At 44.1% G+C, this 23,062-nt stretch overlaps 2 protein-coding genes across 2 annotated transcripts in view; both read left to right on the forward strand.

Moving 5' to 3' along the window:
• The first annotated feature begins 41 nt into the window (after positions 1 to 41).
• On the forward strand, positions 42 to 12,601 carry dcaf13 (ddb1 and cul4 associated factor 13). The gene is made up of 11 exons (XM_014200985.3): positions 42 to 253; positions 385 to 584; positions 778 to 885; positions 1,367 to 1,456; positions 1,752 to 1,907; positions 2,717 to 2,794; positions 3,994 to 4,076; positions 4,390 to 4,554; positions 4,695 to 4,830; positions 10,552 to 10,715; positions 11,556 to 12,601. Exons 1-11 carry the CDS (start codon positions 184 to 186, stop codon positions 11,641 to 11,643), a joined length of 1,338 nt encoding a protein of 445 aa, XP_014056460.1. The 5' UTR covers positions 42 to 183; the 3' UTR covers positions 11,644 to 12,601.
• A 2,863-nt stretch (positions 12,602 to 15,464) lies between these two features.
• LOC145850388 (regulating synaptic membrane exocytosis protein 2-like) overlaps positions 15,465 to 23,062 on the forward strand; it is a 74,650-nt gene continuing 67,052 nt past the window's right edge. Inside the window, exon 1 of the mRNA XM_082974935.1 lies at positions 15,465 to 15,766. Coding sequence (XP_082831061.1) covers positions 15,603 to 15,766 — 164 coding nt within the window. The 5' untranslated portion in view covers positions 15,465 to 15,602. The remainder of the gene's footprint in view (positions 15,767 to 23,062) is intronic.

A 23,062-nucleotide genomic window follows, 5' to 3' on the forward strand; every position in this document is an offset into this window, starting at 1 on the left:
CTCAATGTTCTATCTATGGTCGCTGTAAACGCAAGCAACAAACAGACTTCCGGCAAATAAGAGCGGATATTGCCCTCAACATCCGGTAGGTGAGGTCAAACACGTAAACTCATGGCCGTACGAATCATTTTACTGTGTTACATTTTGGGGGAAGAAGTATAGAGCTTTATACACATTCACGCAATGAAAGTTAAAGTCCTCTCCAGGAATCCGGACGACTATGTCCGTGAGACGAAGTTGGATATCCAGCGTGGTAAGTGCAGATAGTTAGCCAGCTAGTGCACATTAGCTAACTTCACACAGTTCAATCCACTGTAGAGAGCTATAGCTAGCTCAATCAGCCCTGGCAAAACAACTTATTCTAACAGTGTATGTAACCTACAGTACCAAGAAATTACGACCCGTCCCTCCATCCATTCGAGGTGCCAAGAGAATACACCCGTGCCCTGAATGCCACCAAGCTGGAGCGCGTGTTCGCCAAGCCGTTCCTGGCTTCTCTGGACGGCCACAGGGATGGGGTGAACTGCATGGCCAAGCACCCCAAGAGCCTCTCCACAATGCTGTCCGGCTCCTGCGATGGCGAGGTAGTTAACTAGCTAACTGTACTTAGAGTTAGCAATGGCCTGGTTAAATATGAGTTGATTACAAATCCAAGAATTATAGGCTACATGTCTAACTATGGAATGGTCAAACATATATGATGACAAGTCTGTGCATTGAGATGATGCATCTAAATGACCTGTTTATACTGTAAGACTAACTGATTTTTTTTCTCAGCTGAAGGTGTGGAATCTAACCAAACGTGAGTGTGTTCGTACACTCCAGGCCCATGAAGGCTTTGTCAGGGGGATGGTCGTTCGCTTCTGTGGCACCTCCTTCTTTACGGTACAGTATCTGTTCCACTATCCAGGGTTGTATTCATTAGGGCACACTAAACATTGTGCAATGAACAAGTTCACATAGTACCTCCCCATTCTGGCCCGTTGCTTTCATTTTCTGTCTAGTGAATACTAACCAGACTAGGGGTGTATTCATTAGTTGGATTCCGTTGCAAAACATTTGGTCTGTTGCAATGGAAACGGTTTACCGTTTACTCTAGGTGCTAAATGGAGGTAAACAGAATGAAACTGGGAGGGACCTATCTGAATTGCTCTAATAGAAACTCTTGTTTTTGTTGCAAAACGTTTTCCATTTGGAGTAAACGGTTTCCATTGCAAAATGTTTTACAACACACAAAATTAATACACCCCTGAGTTTCTCACAGAATGGTTGCCCGCTGCTGGAATGCAGTCTTATGACACAACTTCATTATAAATCAACCTCAAACCTCTGTGAAAGTAAACATGCTTGTGTTTCTGAATAACAGGTTGGTGATGACAAGACTATCAAACAGTGGAAGATGGAGACTCCCGGCTACGGAGAGGAAGAGGAACCTCTCAATACTATTCTTGGGAAGGTATGGAGGAGGAGGTGTCTCGTCTCTGTCATTATTCTGCTCAATTAATATCTCTGACCTAACCTATCTGATCTCATTAAGCAACACTGTAAAATGTGCATACCATCGAGTGGACCCATCATTAAAGATTGTGGCTTTAAACCCATGATGATGATAAGAATGATGGGTTTGGAGATATTCTCTGCAGTCAGGGTGATGGTGATGGTTGTTGTAATGTATTCCCTCTAGTCAGTGATGATGATGATTGAGGATTCACTTTAAAAATGTAACTGAGACCAATGTTTGTTCCTTCCAGTCTGTGTTCACCAGCATCGACCACCACCAGAAGGAGGGTGTGTTTGTGACGTGTGGCCAGCAGGTGGACATCTGGGATGAGCAGCGCAGCAGCCCCATCCGCTCCTTCTCCTGGGGCGTGGACAGTTTCAGCTGCGTCCGCTTCAACCCTGTAGAGGTAATCAACCCTCTCTCTGCGTGGATTGTAGCAGAAAGTGTCTGAGTAGGATTCCTGATCAAGGATCAGGTCCTCCATGTCCATATCATTTAGTTAATTATAATCTAAAAGGCAAAGCTGGTCCTTGATTAGCTCCTCTGCTCTGAGACTCTTGGTGAATGCGGGCCCTGACATTGCTATAGCACAGACAGAAGGCGTAACCCAGACACGTCACAGAGGCTATAAAGCTGAAGTATCCGTTTAGAATGTTTTCTCACCACCAACATGTATAGTAGTGAGAGGAAGTCCAGTCGCGGGGGGGGAGGGTGGAACTAGGTGAAACTGTGCCAACATTCTGCAAATTTTCTCATTGTTGAAACAAATTTTTCTGTTCCCAAAACTAGAATCTGTTACGAACACAGTGCACTAATATTTATAGACTTGACGCTTTGCCAAACTGAAAAAAGAAATGTGTTGTTTAGAAGGAGTGCAAGGTCAAATTGAGTTTGTGCACACACGCACTTCACAGAGGAGGCGTTCCCTAATGGAAATATGCAAATACTAGCTACAACGCGCCAATAGCTCGGCTTGGCTTTGCCTACCTCCTTGCTTGTTTTGCCCACTATGCTTCCTTTGCTCAAACTGTAAACGCACAGATGAACTATCTTGTGTTAGTTATAAATATATTTGGCTATAGCCTCCATACACCAGAATAATGGAGGCTATATGCATATCAGGACTATGTAGGTCAAAGGTTGTATAAAACACAGAATTGTATGTTAGTGGATTTAAAAAAGTTTAATTCTTGACCTTCCCGCTTTTCTCCTCAGACTGAACTTCTAGCAAGTTGTGCCTCTGACAGAAGTATTGTGCTGTATGACATGAGGGAAGCTACACCTCTTAAAAAGGTACATTTCTATGTCCTTGGGTGCATCCCAAATGACACCCTATTTAGTGCACTACCATTTGGCGAGGGCTCGTAGGGTGCCATTTGTGATGCTACCCATTAGAACTGCACGATTAATCAAATTTGAATGTAAATTGAAATATTGACATGCGCAATATCCATATCGCAAGAGGCTGCGATATTTTGAAATGCCACTTAGCCGTCCGTCTGTAATGCCCGTTTTTAGTTTTTATATATTACTTTAGTTGACGAGTTCTCCTCTCCTCTTTTGGCCACTTCCCAATCCCACACACACAAAGCCCCTGTCACTCAAGCAGGCAGTTCCTCGTGCTCCAGATTCATTGCATGCATTGACCATGCAGTCAACAGATTTGTTTTCTAACAAGAACGACACAGCTTTCCACTTTGCTTCTTAATATAAATTCACGTTTTCTTTATTATACTATTCATTTGTGTAACTTGCTTTCTGCAAAACACTAGTTAGCTGAACATGTGCCTAGAATTTGTTAGCAAGGCTAATCGCTTCCTAGCTAATTCCACTGAGTGCAAATCTTGCTAGCAATCTTTTGTTCTAATATTGGATGGAACCAGTGGTGGAGTATATCATCATTGTTTGTGAAACAGTTTGTTCTTAATCAGAGAGGAAAAGACAAATAATGTTGTAAAATCTTTGTCTAAATATATATATTTTAACCTAATTAGGGTCCCATTTGATTTATTTAACCAGGTAAATTGACTGAGAACAGTAACAACCTGGGGAGTAGTTACAGGGGTGAGGAAGGAGTGCAGTGGGAGGCAGCAGTGGGATGCAGGGTGGTATGCTGCTGGCCATGGGAAACACTGACCAACACTTTGGTTCTTACTCTGTCACAACCATCTCCTTCCTTACCTTTTCCTCGTTGTCATGCCAAACAAAACTGCATTCCAAGTAGCCACTCTATTCCAACCGTAACATTTGAATGATCAGATCATTCTATTTCTATGATTCCAACAGTTTAACCAAGTGATTTGATGTAAGATCGCATTCGCAATATTTAGTAGAAAAATGTCAACTAGATTTTTATGCCCATATCATCCAGCCCTACTGCCCATGACTTTGCCCATTACTAAACTAATTTCCCATTCCGTACTGTCCTTTCATTACTGCAATGTGTCTAATGGTTAGTGTATTGAAGTATGAATGTGTGATTTCCTATATAGGTTATCATGAGTATGAGGAGCAACACTTTGTGCTGGAATCCCATGGAAGCGTATAACTTCACCTGCTCTAATGAAGATTACAAGTGAGTGATGCAATTCAACATGTGTTGAGTTTACAACATGTTCACTACATCACATAAGCCTCATTCATTCCTGGAGAGAAGTTTGTGTATTTTCAATGCTAATAATGTTTTTGTTCATGCAATTGCTTGGGGAGTGATATAATTATTATTTCTAATGTACATTTACACTTGTTTTACAATTACAGCATGTCCATCGAGATCTCGTGTTTTCATTTACTGACCTTACACCGTGCATGAGAGAAGCATGGTGGTGTGTGTTAACATCTCATCTCTGTATTTATTAACCAACAGCATGTGTTTCCTCCCCCTACAGTCTGTATACATATGATATGAGGTACCTGGACAAGCCTTTCACCGTCCACATGGACCATGTCTCAGCCGTGCTGGATGTAGACTACTCTCCAACTGGCAAGGAGTTTGTCTCGGCCAGCTTTGACAAGACCATCCGCATCTTCCCCAAAGACAGTGGCCACAGCAGGTTAGTGGTGCCAGGGGTTCAGACACTGGGTTCCAGCAGATTGGGCGTTTATTATCAGCTTTGGTTGTATTTATTTTTCTACAGGTGTCGACATGTTTAGAGATGACACAACATTGTGTTCTGTGTGTGTGACTTCACAGGGAGGTGTACCACACCAAGCGCATGCAGCACGTCATCTCCATAAAGTGGTCATCAGACAACAAGTACATCCTGAGTGCTTCAGATGAGATGAACATCAGACTGTGGAAGGCCAACGCTGCTGAGAAGTTGGGATTGGTGAGACAGACAGTCCTCTTCCTCTCCTTTAGAAGTAGTGTACTCACGTCCTGTAACCTGCAGGTGCCGGGTATCAAAAGTAATGTCATGAAAGAAAGATGGATCCTAGAACAATGTCGAATGCTTACCATTAACTGGTAGGCCTACAGTTGAAGTCGGAAGTTTACATACACTTAGGTTGGAGTCATAAAAACACATTTTTTTAACCACTCCACAAATGTATTGTTAACTATAGTTTTGGCAAGTCGGTTAGGACATCTACTTTATGTATGACACAAGTAATTTTTCCAACAATTGTTTACAGACAGATTATTTCACTTATAATTCACTGTATCACAATTCCAGTGGGTCAGAAGTTTACATACACTAAGTTGACTGCCTTTAAACAGCTTGGAAAAATTCCAGGAAATGATGTCATGGCTTTAGAAGCTTCTGATAGGCTAATTGACATAATTAGTCAATTGGAGTTGTACCTGTGGATGTATTTCAAGGCCTACCTTACTTGACATCATGGGAAAATCAAAAGAAATCAGCAAAGACCTCAGGAAAAAATATTGTAGACGTCCACAAGTCTGGTTCATCCTTGGAAGAAATTTCCAAACGCCTGAAGGTACCGCGCCATTTGTACAAACAATAGTACGCAAGTATAAACACCATGGGACCACGCAGCCGTCATACCGCTCAGGAAGGAGACGCGTTCTGTCTCCTAGAGATGAATGTACTTTGGTGCGAAAAGTGCAAATCAATCCCAGAACAACAGCAAAGGACCTTGTGAAGATGCTGGAGGAAACCGGTACAAAAGTATCTATATCCACATTTAAACGAGTCCTATATCGACATAACCTGAAAGGCCGCTCAGCAAGAAAGAAGCCACCGCTCCAAATCCGCCATAAAAAAGGTTTGCAACTGCACATGGGGACAAAGATTGTAGTTTTGGAGAAATGTCCTCTGGTCTGATGAAACAAAAATAGAACTGTTTGGCCATAATGACCATTGTTATGTTTGGAGGAAAAAGGGGGAAGCTTGCAAGCCGAAGAACACCATCCCAACCGTGAAGCACGGGGGTGGCAGCATCATGTTGTGGGGGTGCTTTGCTGCAGGAGGGACTGGTGCACTTCACAAAATAGATGGCATCATCAGGCAGGAAAATTATGTGGATATATTGAAGCAACATCTCAAGACATCAGTCAAGAAGTTAAAGCTTGGTCGCAAATGGGTCTTCGAAATGGACAATGACCCCAAGCATACTTCCAAAGTTGTGGCAAAATGGCTTAAGGACAACAAAGTCAAGGTATTGGAGTGGCCATCACAAAGCCCTGACCTCAATCCCATAGACAATTTGTGGGCAGAACTGAAAAAGCATGTGCGCGCAAGGAGGCCTACAAACCTGACTCAGTTACACAAGCTCTGTCAGGAGGAATGGGCCAAAATTTCACCCAATTTATTGTGGGAAGCTTGTGGAAGGCTACCTGAAACGTTTGACCCAAGTTAAACAATTTAAAGGCAATGTACCAAATACTAATTAAGTGTATGTAAACTTCTGACCCACTGGGAATGTGATGAAAGAAATAAAAGCTGAAATAATTCTCTACTATTATTCTGACATTTCACATTCTTATAATAAAGTGGTGATCCTAACTGACTTAAGACAGGGAATTTTTACTAGGATTAAATGTCAGGGATTGTGAAAAACGGAGTTTGAATGTATTTGGCTAAGGTGTATGTAAACTCCCGACTTCAACTGTATTTGCTAATATTCTGATGCATTTGTTGGAGCTGTGATTTTGACCTTCCGTTTTGTGAGTTCCTCAACCTGCCATGGCCAGATGCCCACCATGGTACGCTCGGCATGGTAAGAGAGAGGGAGGCAAGGCTGCCAGCAGCAACAGCAGTGGCACTGCCAAGGGCTCTGATGGATGCTGACTGAATTGGAACAGAATCACTTTCAATAAGTACAATGGACCAATAGGGACAGCAGGGCAGGGTTGGTGACAGACTGGAGCTATTTGGAACTCTTGATTACCAATAGACAATTTCTGACCAGTCAGTCAGTCAGTGTGGGCAATGTGGCACTATAGAGTGGATTTAAAGGGATAGTTCACTAAAATGTATGTATGGCAAATAGGGACTGCAACTTTGATAGACTTGAATTACTTAGAGGTGTTACAGCAGGCTAACGTTAGCATCGCCCATCCCAAAACATTGGAATTATATCTGTTATGCTTTCTTCAACCTCTAACTCTCCGAATGTTCAAGGCATTATTTACACATTACCTGAAATATAAGGTTCTGTTTAGCGTATCTTAAACAGATTCTTACACATAGGCTAGCCTAACTCTTTTCTCATCTGATGCCAAAACCAGCATTTAGCCTACAAGGATGAATTGCAAGGGAGATGAATGGACGTTTTTCAGTGCCATCTCCAATATCCATCCCCCTTCTGCTTCCCTCTTCCTTATTCCCTTAATGCAGCTTAACACTGGAGAATTGGGCAACTTTTGGCACTTGTTTTACTGTCAGTGTATAAGAGGATATTTATTCTGTAGCTTTGTACTTAAACAGATCAGACGAGCCCAGCTGCTATCAGCAGTTTGAATAGGCCCAATCACTTAAAGAACGGCCACTCTGGAACTAATGAAGCATTAACCATCAAGTTGGACTGGAAGAGTCTTTAATTAAAAAGAAATGCTGAATCAAGGCTAACTGTCAGATCTCCGGAAGAGTGGAGGTCTTCAGCCTGTGTTTGTTGCAACTGCAGTGTCTCTCTCTCTCTCTGGTTTTTGACTTTTGATGCCTTTCTATGAGCTGACCTTTGACCTCACTGTGAACTATACAGGTGGAAGGTGAAAGATCATTTAGTTTTTGTCCTATGATCCTATTTTTCATATTACTTGGAGTAACAATGACCATATCATGACAGTCATGAGAAGTATGACCTATATATCCTATACATACAGTGACCTCAAAGTATTGGGCAGTGACACGTTTTTTGTTTTGGCTTTGTACGCCAGCGCTTTTCACTCCATATCGGGTGAACCATTTAGAAATGACAGCACTTTTTGTACACAGTCCCCCCATATTACAGGAACCTAAAGTATTGGTACAAATTCACTTATGTGTATTAAAGTAGTGAAATGGTTAGTATCTGGTCCCATATTCCTAGCACACAATGACTACATTAAGCGTGTGACTTGACAAAGTTGTTGGATGCTTTTGCTGTTAGTTTTGGTTGTTTCAGATTTATTTTGTGCCCAATCGAAATGAATGGTAAATAAGGTATTATGTCATATTGGAGTCACTTTTATTGTAAATAAGAATAAAATGTTTCTAAATACTTCTACTTTAATGTGGCTGTTACCATGACCAAAACACACAGCTACCATGACCAAAACACACAGCTACCATGACCAAAACACACAGCAAATGCATCCAACAAGTTTGTAGAGTCACAAGATTAATGTAATCATTGCGTGCTAGGAATATGGGACTAAATACTCAACTTTGACTACTTTAATACACATGTAAGTGAATTTGCCCCAATACTTTTGGTCCCCTAAAATGGGTGCTGTAATTTCTAAACGGTTCACCCAAAATGGATGAAAATACTCTCAAATTAAGCTGACAGTCTGCACTTTAACCTCAGTCATTGTATCATTTCAAAACCAAAGTGCTGGAGTACAGAGCCAAAACAACACATTTGTCACTCTTCCAATACTTTTGGAGCTCACTATCTCTATGGATACACAGCTCATACTGCTACATAATACATGATTCCATATGTGTTATTTCATAGTTTTGACGTCTTCACTATTATTCTACAATGTAGAAAATAGTTTTAAAAAATAAAGGAAAAACCTTGAATGAGTAGGTGTCCAAAATTTTGACAGGTACTTTTGTTTTTAGTCGAGCAGTAGTAAATATAATCTCTCTGGCCGTGGTTTCAGAGGTTCTCCAAGTGGCCACTCTTCCAGGGCTTTTATTCTAATTATAATCAATTCAATTTGTTGGAGATTAGCTAATAGCTGCTGATAATGTTGATGTACACTGCTTTGCTTAGACCAGGCCAACAGCCTGTTAAATGTTATTTATGAAAACCTGAACAACATTTAGAGTGAAAAAGGAGCAGAGCAACACTGACTCTGCAGAGTTCTCTATGGTCTATACACTCTTTCAATACCCAATGACTAGTAGGCTTAAGGTGTTAAACAAATCAAAATATATTTTAGATTTTAGATTCTTCAAAGTAGCCACCATTTGCCTTGACAGCACCATTTGCCTTGACAGCAGAATGCTGTGGTAGCCATGCTGGTTAAGTGTGCCTTGAATTCTAAATAAATCACTGACAGTGTCACCAGCAAAGCACCATCACACCTCCTCCTCCATGCTTCACGTTGGGAACCACACATGCAGAGATCAACCAAAAATCTCAAATTTGGACTCATCAGACCAAAGGACAGATTTCCACCAGTCTAATGTCCATTGCTCGTGTTTCTTGGCCCAAGCAAGTCTCTTCTTCTTATTGGTGTCCTTTAGTAGTGGTTTCTTTGCAGCAATTTGACCATGAAGGCCTGACCAATTTGACCATGAAGGTCTCCTCTGAATAGTTGATGTTAAAAAATATATATATTTTGAGCTCCCTGCCTTTCAATCACCACTCGGCGTGAAAGGGAAAAATGTCATGCTCTTATCCAGTGGAAACGCCATAATAGGCCTACCTGATTACTTCTTATCCCTTGCGGCTTTATAGGATATTTCTACCTAGTTGGCAATAGAAGTAACTTGTTAGGTTTATAATTTATTCATATTTGGATTACATTTTGATGAACTAAATGACAAATGATTTTGAGATACAAAGACGTTTATTATAAATTAAATTAAACTGTTCCACGAAAATGTGCATATGAAAACCATAACTGGCTCGCAGATCAGATCGGTAGTAATGGTAAGATAAATTGCCATTCCACATGAGGAAGTTTGCCGACTTCTCATATAGCCTATTACCGGCAATTTCAGGAGCTTAACTGCAGAATCTGCAAAATCCAGGAGGAGTGGGAGGAGGATAGTCGGGACAGGTTTTTTTTATTTTCTTCTGGTTATCTTGATCTCTGACTCCCTCTTGAGTTATTTGTGTCTTATTTCATCAAACAGTGAGCTGTAAAGCATCAGACAAGCTCAATGCATATATTTTTGATTTTTTTGAGACGCATAGGGTGTGTCTATATATGGAAAAATACACGTTAAAAAATTTAGCCTGGTCAAACGATTGGTCGAAAGAACAGACTTTCAGTGATCCAATATTTCTTTTTCGGGGACAGCCCTATACTGTAGATAATAGCCAATATTTTACCACCTTATAACTAATATCGTTCAGTCATAATATCCAAGTCACAAAGATCAGTGAGCAGTAGTAGGTGTTAAAGATAACTGTCTATCCAAAGATGAACATATTCAACCCTGCTTTTTGCCATGGTTCAACATCCCAGGGGACATAGTTATACCATTTTATTTAGATTTCAGTTTTTTCATGAAAATGTTGTCATTGTGGACTGATAGTGTATACTGATAAATGAGGCACCCAAGTAGACCTCAGTAGTAGATTGAAATCTCTTGGTTCTCTCTTTATTTTCTCTCCCTTTTTTTCTTTCTTTTTCCTCTCTCTTTTTCTTCTTACCCGCTATTTCTCTATCTGTCGTCGCCACCCCCCCCCCCCCCGTGGTCTAGCTGGCTCCTAGGGAGAAGGCAGCTGTGAACTACAGCCAGAAGCTGAAGGAGAAGTTCCAGCACCACCCTCAGATCCGCCGCATCTCGCGCCACCGCCACCTGCCCAAGTCCATCTACAGCCAGAGCAAGGAGCTGCGTGTCATGAAGGAGGCTCGCCGCAGGAAGTATGGGCTCCTCCTTTACCCATGCCACTACTGTCTGCCCTACAGTGGCTTTCTGTTCTTAACTCTACCTGCACATATCCTCAATACTCTTGTTTTTAACAGTCAAACCACATGTCTATATATTACAGTATGTATATCAGTAGAATTGGCTTCTTTGTGTTGTTCTTGGTAAGGTTAGTGTGGTTTTGGATCTTATTTGTCTCTGTGTTGATGGGAGGAGGTTTTCGGGTGGTTGACCTGGTCTTTGGCCTCACCACAAAGGAAACTGTCAATTTCTGTTAATACAGTAGGTTTAGAACTACCCTGGCCTCTGTCCCGCCTGAACACAACTACGGCAGAAGGTCCTCATAGTGTCCATCTAGTGGTTAAGGCCGTAGCTGGCTGCCAGAATAGGTCTGACTGACCCTACCAAGGCACACTTACCCTAATGGGTAACAGGACTGATAGGACAGGATGGTCCCTCATGGCTTGGTCATCATGGGCTTTTTGCTCATTTACACTAAAGTCTCTTAAGGGGAAGTGATGGTGCCATCATGACCAGTTAATGATTAATCAAATATGAGTCAGTGTTAATTTTTGGTCCTGAAACGTAGTAACACATTGTAATATGTCATCCACGTGTACCTAGGAGCTGTGACTGAAGGCAGTGTAGCCTACATGCTCTTTGTGTATTTTTCAGATGACGTCAGTATTAGTGCATTCTACATTATGACATCAGGCCACCTGCCTGGCACTAACTCCTTTGTGTACTCTGCTAACGTTTCTCTCTCTGTGTGAATACTCTCATGAATTGGTTCCTGATGTTTGAGTTATTCATTGTTGCCTCATTGTGTGTCCCAGGGAGAGGAACGTACGCAAGCACAGCAAGCCTGGCTCCATGCCCGTGGTGACGGAGAAAGAGAAACATGTGGTCACCGTGGTGAAATAGAAGGAACATGGACGCCAGTGACCGTGTGGCATTGGAGGACTAAAGGACTACTGTCTCTACACACCTGGGCCACATTCAGAAACACACAACTAATGTTGCAAAATGTCGGTAAGAGTCCCAGAATTCTCTGGTTTTCCAGAAATTCCTGATACCTGGATGTCCTGCTTGTTCCCTCATGATTCCAGGACAGAGGAGGTTGGTGGCACCTTAATTGGGGAGGACGGGCTTGCGGTAATAGCTGGAGCAGAATGGGATCAAATACATGGTTTCCATGTGTTTGATGTCATTCCATTTCCTCCGTTCCGGCAATTAATATGAGCCGTCCTCCCCTCAGCAGCCTCCTGTGTTCCAGGAATATTCCAAACGGGATTTCTGACAAACCTGGCTATTTGGGAAAGACACCAGAATTTTGCAGCCCTGCAGACAACGTTATGTGTCCCTTCAGTTTTTTCATGACATTCTAATCTGCAAAGGTCAAAAGGCTGCACCCTCCTGAACACAACCCTCCTGAACACAACCCTCCTGAACACAACCCTATCTAAGACTGAAAGAACTCATTCCACCTCTCCAAGGCTTATTACGAAAAAGAAATATGGGTGAATATTGTGAAGTTTGTTGACATAAGTGTCCCAGCTGTCATGGTGAAACTTAGTACCACCAGATTAAGATTTCATGAATGCTATTGTTGGATTATTTTGGGATGTTATTGTATTGAAATAAGAATACACTAGAAACCAAGAAGAACGACATCCGTCAAATATCACCAGAACATTTATTTTAGTATTTTAGGAACTTAGGAACTATCTTAAATGTTTGGCCTCCCTACACCACCACATACCTTCAGCTATTGTGTGTACTGATTCAGTAACCTTAAAGATTGTATGATGCTAAGGGTTGTTTCTATTGATCGTGTTTTTTGTATTTATTGATACACTGCTAATAAAGATGTATGATATTTTTGGGTCTGATATGAATAATGTTTTCTGGTAGGCAAAATACACTGATTCTCATATCGATGCAACGATACTTTTCAACGCTTGTTTCTTACATTTAAAAAAATGAAGTATACAATTAATAACCAAGGGCTCAGATTAGCATCATTTGTGTGTTTGGCATATGAGTAATATAGGTGGTATAACGATAGATACATTATAGCAGTAAAATCCTAAAAACAGTCTACTGATCTATGGGGATGGCACAAGTGATGGTAACACGGGTGATTGTTTCTGAATTGTCATTTTAATGTGCCTGAGTTCTAGTAACCAAGAAGGTATGTGTTGTAATTGGTATACCCATGTTGCAGGGCCGACAAACACACAATTAGACTGACTTTTCCCAATGTTTTTGGATTAATTTTGTACCAGTGATTTCTTAACATTGACTCAAGGTGGATGATCTTGTATAAGGGTTACTATAGATGCATGTTTCGTCGGCTGTGACGCGTGCTAAGTATGCCATCAGAAAGGATCCACAAAGTTGCCTTCATGTGGACACCAACTGGAAAAGAGCGAGGCAGGCCAAAAACTACCTAGCGACGGATAATAGTGGCTGAGCTTGAAGTGATGGGTCTCATGGGATAGCACAAGCTCTGGCCAAAGATGGAGACTGATGGCAGAAGATTGTTGCAGCATTATGTACCACCTGAGATACGAAGATGATTAAGTTAAGCAGTCGCTATGGTAACAAGTTCAACACACTTTTATCAGTGTTTTGGTGTTTAATGATTTCTTGGCATTCTGACTCAAAGTGGATGAGCTTGTGTTGGGCTCAGTGTATTGATGCTAATGGACTTAGTCTTAATGAGGTATAGTGTTCTATCCACTTTATCACGGCAGGATTTAGATAGGATTATGAAATAAGTCAAGAGCGTCATATCAAACCTGGATCATGAGCACGGTTTGGGAAGGGGGGATGTTAGGGCTGGGCCTTGGGATGAGGGGTTGGGGCTGGGCCTTGGGATGAGGGGTTAGGGCTGGGATGAGGGGTTAGGGCTGGCCTTGGGATGAGGGGTTAGGGCTGGGCCTTGGGATGAGGGGTTATGGCTGGGCCTTGGTATGAGGGGTTATGGCTGGGCCTTGGTATGAGGGGTTAGGGCTGGGCCTTGGTATGAGGGGTTAGGGCTGGGCCTTGGTATGAGGGGTTATGGCTGGGCCTTGGTATGAGGGGTTATGGCTGGGCCTTGGTATGAGGGGTTAGGGCTGGGCCTTGGTATGAGGGGTTATGGCTGGGCCTTGGTATGAGGGGTTAGGGCTGGGCCTTGGTATGAGGGGTTATGGCTGGGCCTTGGTATGAGGGGTTAGGGCTGGGTCTTCTGATGAGGGTTTAGGGCTGGGCCTTGGTATGAGGGGTTAGGGCTGGGCCTTGGGATGAGGGGTTAGGGCTGGGTCTTCTGATGAGGGGTTAGGGCTGGGCCTTGGTATGAGGGGTTAGGGCTGGGCCTTGGGATGAGGGGTCACGGTCTGGACATTGGGATGAGGGGGCTGGGCCTTGGGTTGGGGTGAGAGGGGATAAGAGGGGTGTTTGACAATGGGACCAAAAAGTTAAGAAGCAGTGTCACAAGAAGCAGCTGATAAATCAATGATAGACATGGATTGTGTTGGTGCTAGCTTTTTTCTAGAACAAATGTTTTTTATATTTTTTTATTATACCTGGATGGTTAAAAGTAGTCTAAAGTGTTACCAAATCAGGAATAAGAATGCTGTATAACACATTTTATTCATACCTCCAGTTGGAGAGGCAATCCTATCGGAAGAGAAGTTCCACAATATGCTGCTGCACCACATAACAAACTGGACAGCGACATGGTGTTGAAATGCACATTTCTTGTGTGCCAGTTGTATCGTGTGCTGATGAAGCTTCTAACTTTCGCTGTACATTTCACATCACTTTTCTTCAGAAAATGCTCTTTAACAGGCAAATGTTTTTTATAATCTGGTCCTGCTGTAAAGGATTTACAGTCCGTGTTTTGCAAATGCCTGATGTCAATGAAAGTACGTCGACAAGCGCCCCTCTCCCCTTCCTTTTTCATGAAGCCACTCGCGCTCAGCTTTGTTCTACGCTTCTCCATCGCTCCGCCTACTCTTCCTATCGGGATTTTTTCATTGCATCCATTTTTGTGCATTTAAGAAATCTCCAAGAATTATAAACCTGGAGGAAAGCGAGAAAGAGAGAGTGTGTGGCTAGGACTCGAAAGAAAAACAAACAGACAAGGGAAGAGGCGACGTCTTTATTACAACATGCGAGCAAACCCATTCTAAAGGATGACCACGATGGGTTAGACGGGATTTAACATGATTGCAAAATAAAAGGCAAGAGCTCTATTCTATATTTCTCTACAATCCATCCGTGAATGGAGAAGGATAATTGTGTTTGGAATGCTTGTTTCCAGAAGACCGTATATGTTGGTTATAAAACCAAATGGTCTCTGTCCAGCATCTCCAGTGTCTATCTCATAGGTTACTGGAATTGGGGAGTTTGTGTGAGAATTAGGCGATGATTCTGTTGGATATGTGTCTTGTGATCCTCACCGATTAATTTCTCTGTATTTATTATGAGCTGTAGCAGCCTTCTATACCAGAACCGCTGAATCCCAATCAGATAACTGTCATGTATTGGGTGAAAATTGAGGCTATATAGAATTCATGTCTGCATCCCTTGTAAAAAGTAGCATTTTGACACATTGTGTCTTATTCTTAAAACCCAAATATAATGGAATGCGTCAGGATATGTGTGAACAATCCAACCGATATGTCTTGCATTAGGGTAGCCTATGCTAGTGGTTATGATTATGAATACAAGAAACACATGGAATATTGCACCCTAATATTAGAGTAGCAATCTGATTTTGCAATTTGGAAATGTTCTATTACAATTAAGTCTATCCATTCTATCACTCAATGTTGGTATATATATATAAAAAAATACATGTTATTATTACTTTTTAGCAATTGTGTGTAGCGATGTCAGCTCCACTCGGGCCCCGGGGCCCAGACGCTCCCCCGCCGGCTGGAGCCCTACCCGACCTGCCGGACCTCAGCCACCTCACCGAGGATGAGAGGAAGATCATCCTGGGCGTCATGGACCGACAGAAAAAGGAAGATGAGAAGGAACAGTCGATGCTAAAGTAAGCCATTATGATTCACTATCATTCAAACGTGTGAGAGAGAGAGTGAAGAAAGAGAGAGTCATTGTGGGGACATCGCGCGCTAACTGTCACGTCAGCTGTGCTCGTGCAGTGAGTGCTGAGTTGGGGTAACCCTGTTGTAACTGGTTGTCGCGAGCTGGAGCTGATCACATTGAAAGGTTACGTAGCCTACGTCCTGCACATATTGCCTGTTCTAATGGGCTAATCGTTCTGAGTGGAGAGAATATATTATATTTATTAACATTATTGCCTCTAGAAATAGCGTTTACAATAAAGCAGCATATTGGCTATGCATTTTGTCTGTTCTCCAAATGATGTTCGGATAATATGAGCAGGGAGAAGGATCTTTGAGTCGACTGAATATGCTTCAGTAGCCTATGTCTTTCAACAGTTAGCAATGCATTTGAATCCTAGGCTATTAAGCGGCCTTCTCACTTTGTTGGCTTTGGGTTGGGTTAGCAAAGGGCGCCATCTTCGCGTCAAATCATACCACTTCCTTTTCAATCACGTACATGTTACACAACAACGATTAAAAAATGGCGTTTGAAGAACTAATGAGATATATCCTGTATAATGATTTTCAACGTTAGCCTATCTGTCAGACTATACTGCATCAGTGCTATGGAAACGGAAACATTCCCTCTCCTGTGTGCAGAATCAGATGTCGCTGAGCATTTCAGCACCACGGCGCTGTCCAGTTCGAGGCATAGAGCAGCAGCACAGTTCGATGCCGCTGACGCTCACGCGTGTAGATAGACCATTCATTGCTATTCATAGGCTAAGCATTGTGTGCCAAATTATTGACATGCTTTTGACAACGCTTTTAGTGTAATACTAAATATTGAACACAGTTATCTCTATGTTGTCACTTCCTGCAGATACTGTATTATCCTTATGAAACTTTAACCGTTTCTGTTTACATAGACTGTAACTTTCTTCATTTTTTTGTGGAAAAGTCTCAAACGGTCCTCTATTTTACTGTGGTTTTGGGATTATATTAAGACTACTGTATTTTTTTCCTCTCCTTAAGTCTCTGGAATTTGAATAGATATGAGGAGATATTGTATCACAGGCTGGTTCTGAGGAGTTCCTTTGTGACTCTGCACAGTGGTTCAAGGGTCAACATGCAGGTTTTTCCAAAGAGCCTTTTGGATTCCAGATGTCAGGCCTTTTCTTAGTCCCAAATGGCACACTGTTTCCTTTATAATGCATTACTTTACCCTATGGGCCCTGCTCAAAAGTAGTGCACTCTATAGGGAATAGAGTACCATTTGGGATGCACACCTTGTCTGAAGTACCTTCAGAGACTGTGACGTCATGTGTCAGGCTTTCCAGGGGCATTCAAAGCTGATGATTTCCGTCATTGGTTAAATATTAACAGTTGGGTTTGTTCTGATGGGGACTGGGGAGGAAGTCGCCTAGTGGAGCAATACTGTGGTAAATATGACTCACAGACTCCAAGATAATGGCAGGCAGGCCACCTCAGTTTGTGCTGCTGCCTGCGTGTGAATCATCCATGGCTGTTTTTCCCCATCGCTGAGTGCTTTTTGTATTTTTTACTCTCTCTCTCTCTCTCTGTCTCACCCTGTCTCTCCCTCTGTCTCCCTCTGTCTCCCTCTGTCTCTCTTTCTGTCTCTCTCTCTCTCCCTGTCTCTCTCTCTGTCTCTCTGTCTCTCTCTGTCTCTCTGTGTCTCTCTCTCAGAGGTAAAGCGATTGTCAGCTTTAGTCACTCAGAGCCATGCAGGCTGCCAGTGATGTCACAGCCTAGCGTAGCACGACTAACTGAGTGTGTGCAGCAGGGATGCTAGTCTACCTTACAGGCAACATGGTCACTCAGTCACTATTTCTAAAGTTCATTATTTTCAGATGTACACAGACTGGGGTGTTTTTCATTTTTTAAATTAAACTTTATTTAACTAGGCAAGTCAGTTAAGAACAAATTCTTATTCACAATGACGACTTACCAAAAGGCAAAAGGCCTCCCGCAGGGACTGGGGCTGGGATTAAAAATACAAAATAAAATACAAATATAGGACAAAACACACATCACGACAAGGGAGACACCACAACACTACAGAAAGAGAGACCTAAGGCAACAACATAGCATGGCAGCAACACATGAAAACACAGCATGGTAGCAACATGACAACAGCATGGTAGAAGCGCAAAACATGGTACATACATTATTGGGCACAGACAACAGCACAAAAGGGCAAGAAAGGTAGAGAGAACAATACAGCATGCGAAGCAGCCACAACTGTCAGTAAGAGTGTCCATGATTGAGTCTTTGAATGAAGAGATTGAGATAAAACTGTCCAGTCTGAGTGTTTGTTGCAGCTGAAAAGAGGAGCGACCCAGGATGTGTGTGCTTTGGGGACCTTTAACAGACTGTGACTGGCAGAACGGGTGTTGTATGTGGAGGATGAGGGCTGCAGTAGGTATCTCAGATAGGGGGGAGTGAGGCCTGAGGGGGGTTTATAAATAAGCATCAACCAGTGGGTCACGCGACGAGTAGAGATGGTGGGCTGGGATGTTACTTTTGCAGAGAGTGGTTTTACCTACAATAGGTGAGTACACTTATTTTAAGTAAGACCCTCTGGATAAGAGTGTAGCTAAGGGACTAAATGCAGATGTATGATCACCCTGTCATGTTCCCTGTGTGGCCTCCCTGTCATAAGTCTAGGTGATGCGGGTAAGGCGGAGTCAGGCGCAGGACACAGAGATGAGTGACAACCGTAACTTTACTCAAAAACAATATTCCATGAAGGAGATAAATAATCCAGGTTACAAAACAAGACAACTTGACAATAACAAACACGCACAAAACCAAGGGGGAAACCAGAGGGTTAAATAGGGAACAATGATTATGGAATGGAAACCAGGTGTGTATAATGAAGACAAAACAAATGGAAAATGAAATGTGGATCGGTGGTGACTAGAAAACCGGTGACGTCGACCACCGAACGCCCCTCGAACAAGGAGAGGGACCAACTCCGGTGGAAGTCGTGACACTCCCTCCTCTCCACCTCTCCCTCCCCTTCCTCCCCTCCATCCATTTTTCCCTCCTCTCCACCTCTCCCTCCCCTTCCTCCCCTCCATCCATTTTTCCCTCCTCTCCACCTCTCCCTCCCCTTCCTCCCCTCCATCCATTTTTCCCTCCTCCCCCTCTTTCCCGCTGAATGCCTCAGTTAACCAGTCTTCTCTCATTAGCAGAGGTGAACAAAGGAGGGTTGTGTCCCAAATATCTCCCTATATAGTCCAAAGGGCTCTGATCAAAGAGAGAGAGACATAGGAAGACAGAAAGAGAGACAGGGAGAGACAGAGAGAGACAGAGAGAGGCAGGGAGAGACAGGGAGAGAGAGAGAGACAGAAAGAGAGACAGGGAGAGACAGGGAGAGACAGGGAGAGACAGGGAGAGACAGGGAGAGACAGGGAGAGGCAGGGAGACAGAGAGAGGCAGGGAGACAGAGAGAGGCAGGGAGAGACAGAGAGAGGCAGGGAGAGACAGGGAGAGGCAGGGAGAGACAGGGAGAGGCAGGGAGACAGAGAGAGACAGAGAGAGACAGAGAGAGACAGAGAGAGAGACAGGGAGAGAAAGAAACAGAAAGAGAGACATGGAGAGAGACAGGGAGAGAAAGAAACAGAAAGAGAGACATGGAGAGAGACAGGGAGAGAGAGACAGAGACAGAGAGAGAGAGAGACAGAGAGACAGGGAGATACAGAGAGAGAGAGACACAGAGAGAGAGAGACAGAGAGAGACAGAGAGAGAGACAGAGAGAGAGAGACAGAGAGAGACAGAGAGAGAGAGAGACAGAGAGATACAGGGAGGGAGAGAGATACAGAGAGAGAGAGAGAGACAGAGAGAGAGAGAGACAGAGAGAGACAGAGAGAGAGAGAGACAGAGACAGAGAGATACAGAGAGAGAGAGACAGAGAGATACAGAGAGAGAGAGAGACAGAGAGAGACAGAGACAGAGAGATACAGAGAGAGAGAGAGACAGAGAGAGAGCGAGACAGAGAGAGACAGAGAGATACAGGGAGGGAGAGAGAGAGAGAGAGACAGAGAGAGAGAGAGACAGAGAGAGACACAGAGAGAGAGAGACAGAGATACAGGGAGGGAGAGAGAGACAGAGAGAGACAGAGAGAGACAGAGAGACAGAGAGAGACAGAGAGATACAGGGAGGGAGAGAGAGACAGAGAGACAGAGAGACAGAGAGAGACAGAGAGAGACAGAGAGATACAGGGAGGGAGAGAGAGACAGAGAGAGACAGAGAGATACAGGGAGGGAGAGAGAGACAGAGAGAGACAGAGAGATACAGGGAGGGAGAGAGAGACAGAGAGAGACAGAGAGAGACAGAGAGAGAGAGAGACAGAGAGAGACAGAGAGAGAGACAGAGAGATACAGAGAGAGACAGAGAGAGAGAGAGAGACAGAGAGAGACAGAGAGAGAGAGAGACAGAGAGAGACAGAGAGAGGCAGGGAGAGAGAGAGACAGAGAGAGAGAGACAGGCAGAGACAGAGAGAGGCAGGGAGAGAGAGAGAGAGAGAGAGAGAGAGAGAGAGACAGGGAGAGACAGAGAGAGTCAGGGAGAGAGAGAGAGAGATAGGGAGAGACAGGGAGAGACAGAGAGAGAGCGAGAGAGAGAGACATGGAGAGACAGAGAGAGAGAGACAGGGAGAGACAGGGAAAGAGAAAGGGAGAGACAGAGACACAGAGAGATAGAGAGAGACAGGGAGAGACAGGGAGAGAGACAGGGAGAGAAAGAAACAGAAAGAGAGACATGGAGAGAGACAGGGAGAGAGAGAAAGAAACAGAAAGAGAGACATGGAGAGAGACAGGGAGAGAGAGACAGAGACAGAGAGGGAGAGAGACAGAGAGACAGGGAGATACAGAGAGAGAGAGACACAGAGAGAGAGAGACAGAGAGAGACAGAGAGAGAGACAGAGAGAGAGACAGAGAGAGAGAGACAGAGAGAGACAGAGAGAGAGAGAGACAGAGAGATACAGGGAGGGAGAGAGATACAGAGAGAGAGAGAGAGACAGAGAGAGAGAGAGACAGAGAGAGACAGAGAGAGAGAGAGACAGAGACAGAGAGATACAGAGAGAGAGAGACAGAGAGATACAGAGAGAGAGAGAGACAGAGAGAGACAGAGACAGAGAGATACAGAGAGAGAGAGATACAGAGAGAGAGAGAGACAGAGAGAGACAGAGAGACAGAGAGAGAGACAGAGAGATACAGGGAGGGAGAGAGAGAGAGACAGAGAGAGACAGAGAGAGACAGAGAGAGACAGGGAGGGCGAGAGAGACCGAGAGAGACAGAGACAGAGAGAGACAGAGAGAGACAGAGAGATACAGGGAGGGAGAGAGAGACAGAGAGAGACAGAGAGAGAGAGAGACAGAGAGATACAGAGACAGAGAGAGAGCGAGACAGAGAGAGACAGAGAGATACAGGGAGGGAGAGAGAGAGAGAGAGACAGAGAGAGAGAGAGACAGAGAGAGACAGAGAGAGAGAGACAGAGAGATACAGGGAGGGAGAGAGAGACAGAGAGAGACAGAGAGAGACAGAGAGAGAGAGAGAGACAGAGAGAGACAGAGAGATACAGGGAGGGAGAGAGAGACAGAGAGACAGAGAGACAGAGAGAGACAGAGAGAGACAGAGAGATACAGGGAGGGAGAGAGAGACAGAGAGAGACAGAGAGATACAGGGAGGGAGAGAGAGACAGAGAGAGACAGAGAGAGACAGAGAGAGAGAGAGACAGAGAGAGACAGAGAGAGAGACAGAGAGATACAGAGAGAGAGAGAGAGAGAGAGAGACAGAGAGAGACAGAGAGAGAGAGAGACAGAGAGAGACAGAGAGAGGCAGGGAGAGAGAGAGAGAGAGAGAGACAGGCAGAGACAGAGAGAGGCAGGGAGAGAGAGAGAGAGAGAGAGAGAGAGAGAGAGACAGGGAGAGACAAAGAGAGTCAGGGAGAGAGAGAGAGAGATTGAGAGAGACAGGGAGAGACAGAGAGAGGCAGGGAGAGAGAGAGATAGAGAGAGACAGGGAGAGACAGAGAGAGGCAGGGAGAGAGAGAGAGATAGATAGAGAGAGATAGGGAGAGACAGGGAGAGACAGAGAGACATGGAGAGACAGAGAGAGAGAGACAGGGAGAGACAGGGAAAGAGAAAGGGAGAGACAGAGACACAGAGAGAGAGAGAGACAGGGAGAGACAGGGAGAAACAGAGTGAGAGACAGGGCGAGACAGAGAGAGAGAGGCAGGGAGAGAGAGAGAGAGTGAGAGACAGGGAGAGACATGGAGAAACAGAGTGAGAGACAGGGCGAGACAGAGAGAGAGAGAGACAGGGAGAGAGAGAGAGAGAGTGAGAGACAGGGAGAGACAGGGAGAGACAGACAGGGAGAGAGAGAGTGAGAAACAGGGAGAGAGACAGCGAGAGAGACAGGGAGAGAGACAAGCCTCCAGGTGTGTCGGGCTTGCCAAGTCCCTGTCCCTGCTACCAAGACAATGGTAGACAATTCAGAATGTCCTCTCTAAGAATGACTATGCTGCTGAACATGAATGGAGGAGAACCCATTGACTTCCCAGAGCCCATGTGTCTGAACCCTCTGTCATTTTTCCTCCATAACAAGAGCCTGCTGGTTTTCTGTTCTATCTGATCATTCATTGCACCCACCTGTCGTCCCAGGTCTAAATCATATTAGAGGGAAACAATTCAAAAAAGGAGTGGAACTGGCTTCAAGGTCCAGATTTGAGTTTGAGGGTTCTAGTGCTTGTCCCTCTGATATTGATTGGTTGTTTTCCCATACTAGCCTCTTATCCTTACAATATACAGTAGCTCAACTTATTCCACTTTTTGTTTCCAATCAGATGTAGTCTCTATAGCAGCCATAAGATGTTCTAGAGCTCTGATTTGTTCAGAGAAACATCCATCCATGTACTGTGAGTTTAGTTAACGAACAGCACCAATACCAGGTGATGTGATGCAATATGGAAGGATTAAAGGCAGTGCACACTACTCCAATTAACCAAGCATCCATCACTCCAGGTCCACTGGCACTTCAAACAGACTGTAGCCAGCTAGCGGTATGCCTGCTGCAGCAGCCGGTCAGCTCCCCATGCTTCACTGAACCTCTGACTGTTACAGTAATGACAGATCCGGGACCCCTCCTCACCCACACACCCTGGGATGCAGAGTCCCAGGGCCACAGGGAGGATCCACAGATCCGCAGCCCAGGATCAGCAGCCCTGGTTGGGGTAACCCCAGCAGGCCCAGAGGA

Source organism: Salmo salar, chromosome 05 (assembly GCF_965601325.2).
Source record: "Salmo salar chromosome 05, fSalSal1, whole genome shotgun sequence".
NCBI classification, from domain to species: Eukaryota; Metazoa; Chordata; class Actinopteri; order Salmoniformes; family Salmonidae; genus Salmo; species Salmo salar.

Excerpts from the sequence above, each read along its gene's own strand:
- dcaf13 (XM_014200985.3), top strand. The coding sequence starts at position 184 with ATGAAAGTTAAAGTCCTCTCCAGGAATCCGGACGACTATGTCCGTGAG. Across the intron at positions 886-1,366 it reads GTGGCACCTCCTTCTTTACG|GTTGGTGATGACAAGACTAT; the intron begins GTACAGTATCTG and ends TCTGAATAACAG. Across the intron at positions 2,795-3,993 it reads AAGCTACACCTCTTAAAAAG|GTTATCATGAGTATGAGGAG; the intron begins GTACATTTCTAT and ends TTTCCTATATAG.